Below are 5,695 nucleotides of genomic sequence, written 5' to 3' on the forward strand. Positions count from 1 at the left end.
GTAGTAATATTATAACGATTCTAGAATAAACACGCCATTTTTCCCGTATAGAATAGATTGCGTCACATCCGCCTTCGCTCATTATCGCCGATGACTATCATTCATGGCGCCTCGATATCTATCGGGATTTCTGGAATATTCACTACACACTCAATGATTCATCATAAGAAATACGAAACAATTTAAAACATCAATTTACTATTTCGTTTGTATTACTCTTTGGTTCGCTCTAAGCTCGAGTACATACTGCGATCTCGTATGGTATCCACTATACAACATATATAAAAACGAGTATAAAAACGACATTCAGAATATTCAGCGTAGATGTTTAAAATACATTGCTTTTAATTGATGGCGAATATCCGTAACGGAGGACACGCTGTTAGCACGTTTTGATATTCATTCAATGGAACAAAAATTTATAAACAACACTTTAGATTGCCCTTATTTACTTGAAAATCATCATTTACTATTCCAATATATTCTAAATGCCTGATTTAGACTCCTTCACTTATCCTACTCCAAAATTCGTAATTATTTTGCTTACGTTCATTAAGTGTACCATTGTATACACGTACCCTTTCCTGTTATTGTTTGTTTACTTCTCTTATTGATTTGTAATAATTATATATTCCATTTATATTTTTTTCATTTTTTTTATCATGGTAATAATGCAGTATGTATACACTTCAATAATTAACAAAAAAACCTTGCTGGTTACATTGCCCCTTGAGGAGAGTCCGCGCATCCTCTATAGGCAATACAAGTTACAACCAAACCAGATCTCCGAGTTGATAACAACACGCAATCTAGGCTCTGTTCTGTAGTTTCCTGCAGCGCAGAACGGTTCGCCATAAGGAACCCAATGCAGATATGGATCCCAATCACACTGATGATCGGACACAACTTTTGACAAGTACTTCCCCGTTGTCCTATTCCATTCCAGACCATTTCATCTGACTGTGGATGTAAAGCAGTGGTTTTGGTCTTGCGAATGCCCAATAGTTGACACAGGCTTTGGAATAGCGAGGACTCGAAATTTAGTCCCTGGTCAGAGTGTAGTTCCAGGGGTACTCCAAATATGCTAAAAAATTATTTTATCAGAACGTCTGCTTCAGTTGTCGCTTCTTGATTTGCTAGCGCATATGCTTCTGTCCATTTGCTGAAATAGCCCATGGCCACCAAGATTTCTTTCCAGAATCTGTCTCGCGGAAGGGAGCATATAGCGCAACCTCATCAACTACAAGTTTCTGGAGGTGCTCTTCGAACGTTCAACAAAACACAATTACATCGTTCAAATATGCAAGGCACATACCTTTTGCTTTTCACCACGGCCTCCACATCGCCGCCCTCGTCGTTTTTTCCAATGCCCATCGAATGTCGGCTTAACTCGAATTTTAGGCATACCAATACTTTCACACGCTTCGGCGTTTCTTTGCGGGACGATTGTGGAACAGTCAGCAGATCTTGTGTTATCACTTATCACAGATGATACATCACTTTTTCGCGTTCTTCAGTAAATACCATACATCGTTTTCGTAATTCATTAATTTCAGTTTTCATTTCATTTTCTACCATATGAATTTTATCTTGAACACTCGGTACCTCATTTTGGACACTCTGTATTTCATCCTGAATCATACCTCTTATCTCTTGCCGGCCTGCTTCCATTTTAGCTTCCATTGATTGTTGACCTACTGCGATTTTAGCTTCACTAATTATTCACTTAAACATAATCTGACACACTTGACACCAGTGTAACGTAAATTGAATTACGTCGTTTATTTGTTTACAATTAATTAACATTAACGATAAACGACAATTGTTCCAGAATGTTCTTAGACGAGTCGGAATGTTCAGGATAGAATAACCACGTCATTTATCGCCGATGACTAATCTGTCATGGCGCCTCAATGTCTATCGCATTTAGCCATTTACACTACTAAGTTCTCTAGAACTTAGGCCATTGAAAGAACCGAGGAAAGAACAAACTTTCAAACAAACTTCAGCTTTAAAAGTTTTCGCTCTCAAAACTCCCAGAACCTGGGTCGTTTCATGGAGGGATGGTGATATTTTTTATATATACTTACATGATTTACTTGTACTGTGATGCGGAGATCGAGAACGTGATTTGGTTCTTTCATTGTAATCCGGCGATCCTCGAGAATAACCAGAAGAAGTCGACGTACCAGAAGACTTGCTTACGGAATGTTCACCTAAAAAAAATTACTTAAATTCCTGCATTTTCACCATTAGCCTATTGATCATATAATACGAAATTATATAGTGTGCCTTTGTCAATAAAATTGTTTTTCGCATATTTTTATATTTTTGGCAGGGACTAAAATATTGGAGTGATGGACACCATGTGTAGGTATATATAGAAACTCAAAACTGGTCTGAAACCTAATAAACATAGTTAAAGCATCGATTTCAGTTAGGTAATTGTTTTTGTTCATCCGGAGGTGGATGTATGCTTAGTTGGCTCAAGCGTAGCAAAAAACAGGGGCGTAAAATACTTCACAAAACTGCCGCCCGGAGGAACAGCACTTACCTAATTTCTTTCAGATCTTGAGTTTTTTTACTTGAATAAACTTACGGAGCCGTTTTTCTTACTTCTCCTCCCAAACAGGAACCTTTTAGTTTGGAAATGTAATACGACTCCAAAAATCCATTCAAAGTAATACGCTCAAAAATATAAAAAAAACAGATAGTCATTATGACAACTTGTACTATGATGATGAAAAAATTCACAGATTTCGCAATCCTTGCAACCATCGGAGACATTTGAAACGATAACAGTATAACGCCATATGTAAAACACAAATAACCCTTATTTACTCGGGATCACTTGCTCCACTCCACTCGAATATATGATTGAAAATGTTATTTTCTTAACCTAATATGGCTCCAAAAATCCATTCAAAGTAATAAGCTCAAAAACTCTAAAAAACAAGATTTTGACTTAGAGCATAGCGTCGAACTGCATTTTGAAAAGTAGGCCACTGCTCATATTGTGCAGGGTAGACATGCATTTGGAGGGACAAACACATACATTTTTCTGAACAACGTTTAAGTTCAAAATTTTTCGCTGTTTTTTTCGACAACTATAGCATAGGAGGATGGAACTAAGAATTAGTTGGATTTCGTTGTTTATTATTAATTTGGTTATCTGTATATTTTGTAGCGTACATATCATGAAACACGACTAATACTACTCCGTCCGTCCGTCCTTAGCACTAGCCGAAAGCGCCTCAAAGATGAATTTTTATTTAATAATTTGCTTCAAGACGTGTAGTGTGGATGAAATGAACAAAACGTAGAGCTATTGACAAATCGTGGCGCCAACATATCGCATTCGAACTTTGTTATTTGCGTTGAAATTGAAATAGCGCACACAGGCGCGATCAAACATTTAAAAAAAAAAGTAATGCACATACTAACTGACAACAGTGAAACGCTTGTGTGCCATTAAAATAATACCGCAACAAATACCAAAAACCACGGCAAATTCAAACGGGCGTCACTCATGCTGTCGGAATCGACGTATTTAAAGTTTTTGTGATTTTTATGTATACATTCTTTTTTCCTCCAACTGGTTAATGTGTGAGGAATGGACGAAGCACCCCATGTGAGTGCGACAGTTTATTGTTCAAGACGATTATAGACTTGAATTTTAAGTTCGTTTTCTGCCGGGTACGAAATTTTTTAAAAGCGGCACAAAAACTTGGCTTACCGCCAAGAACTCCCTATAAGTAGTTCTAAAACGCAAAAGTGGGTCGTAACAAACTGAGGGACGAAAGAACAAAACAAAAATAAAAATTTTACTCTTTTTCTTATCAGTATATCCGTCGACATTGGTTTGAAAAAAGTCCCTTACCTGAGTGTCTCCTATTTCTCTTTTTAGTGCCGCGGGTCGGAACCTTCCGATCATCACTATCTGCGTCCCTTCTGTTCGTTTTGTCATCATTATCTGCGTGGTTATTATTTTTCTTATTGGTGCACAATTTCCAATTACCACTATATACGTTTCTTCTTTTTTTCTTTTTGCTGCGACACTTCCGAACATAACTACCTGCGTCTCTTTTATTGTTCTTTTTTTTGTCGCCGAAGACGATGGGAACTTTAAGATCACCAATATCTGACCATCTGGTCTCTCTGATTCTGGTAGCAGTACGAACATCTTTGCATGCGTACCCGATTTCTTTCATTTTGGTGCGAAACTTCCAGACACCATATGAAAGCAGGAAATAAATCAAATCGACAGTTGGTACACTAAACAGTAAGCAATAAATGACCACGCCGATGCTCGAAAATTGAGATTAAAAAAATATAAACGCGAACACTTGTTAAATGTTTAAATATTCCCCGACGACTGATGCCCAGTACGAGCAATATGCTACTGAACATTATTTCGTGTAAAGGATGGATGGAAACACTTGTTTACAAACCCATAATCTACATCGTAACCAGACACTATCTCAAAAGTGCTAATATTACAAGAAACGAAGGGTTTATAAATTATTACATATCTATGCCGCCGACTCCTTTGATTGTTATTGAAATACGATAAGAATAGATGCACGTGTTTTGATAATTAATTAATTGAGATGCAAAATTGTAAATCTCCGTCATTTAACACTGCGATAATTTTAGTCGGGATATAAAAGTAAAATGCCCCAAAAATGATGGAATCTGATACAAGAAGCTATCACGATTTGTGTTGTTTATGTTGTAAATGGCGAGTAGCTTAATTAAGTTATGTAAAAATTGCTGAAAAACAGTCGCCAGATGAAGGCACGACAATTGCAACTTGGCGACTTCCCTTCAAGACTGCACGATTCTGCGTTATGTATTTAGTTGAAACAGCTATTTTACATTCGTTTCTCTTTTATAGTTCTAATTTTTCAAATTTATTTTGTCATGGGTCGAAGAACTTCCGGCTTTGTCGTGTCGTGGTGGACCTAAACTTCTAGAGCAAAACTCATATTTTTCATTATAGTTAATCGACTCACTAGGGTCATTGAATTTTTTATTCAATGCTAGGGTTCAGTACAGAACCTTCTCCTTAAATCCGGGTTCACGGAAAACCTAAAGCATCATGATTCATGAGACCTTCAATTTTGAAAATGGGCACCGTGTCACGTTCGGATTTAGTAACATCAAATACGTTTATCGATAGTTTTCATATGCGCAATTTAAATGTAATCCGGACGCACAAAAAATTCTTCAATGCAATTTCCAAACATTGAAAATTTGCATCAAATCGTCACGAAATGTGCGGTAGAGTGCAGGTTTGCATCTTGTGTGTTGCATTTTGCTCTTTTGAAAATTTTGTTAAATAATAAATAATTAATAAATTAATAATTTTTTGTGCAGTTTTTGTTACTTCAATGGCCACAAGGGTTCTCACGTTTCCAGTAAAAATTTCACATCATTTGCGTTTGACCCATTCGCATCAGAGTTCCATAATGCCTATATAGTTTCATTCTGAAGAATTCAAATCACCATTCTTCTCGGCAAGAGAACAGCATACTGGAAAATGTTGCAATTGCAACCACTTTGTAATAATAAAGCATGCCAACATAAAACCTGTGTTTTGGGATTTTTTCGTGTGCTACAAATGTGTGTTCTATTGATAAAAATTATCAAAGTCCTCGTGTGAGATCGAAGGGACTTCAGCGCATTTTTGTGT

General features: G+C 36.8%; 1 protein-coding gene across 1 annotated transcript; it reads right to left on the reverse strand.

Annotated features, from left to right (window-relative positions):
- Positions 1-212: 212 nt before the first annotated feature.
- LOC116165787 lies at positions 213-4,353 on the reverse strand. Its single transcript, XM_031480466.1, has 5 exons — positions 3,881-4,353; positions 2,091-2,216; positions 1,316-1,478; positions 921-1,084; positions 213-268 (listed from the first exon to the last, which is right to left on the reverse strand). Exons 1-5 carry the CDS (start codon positions 4,209-4,211, stop codon positions 213-215), a joined length of 840 nt encoding a protein of 279 aa, XP_031336326.1. The 5' UTR covers positions 4,212-4,353.
- Positions 4,354-5,695: the final 1,342 nt, after the last annotated feature.

The sequence above is a fragment of the Photinus pyralis genome, unplaced genomic scaffold (genome assembly GCF_008802855.1).
Source record: "Photinus pyralis isolate 1611_PpyrPB1 unplaced genomic scaffold, Ppyr1.3 Ppyr1.4_LG3a, whole genome shotgun sequence".
NCBI classification, from domain to species: domain Eukaryota; kingdom Metazoa; phylum Arthropoda; class Insecta; order Coleoptera; family Lampyridae; genus Photinus; species Photinus pyralis.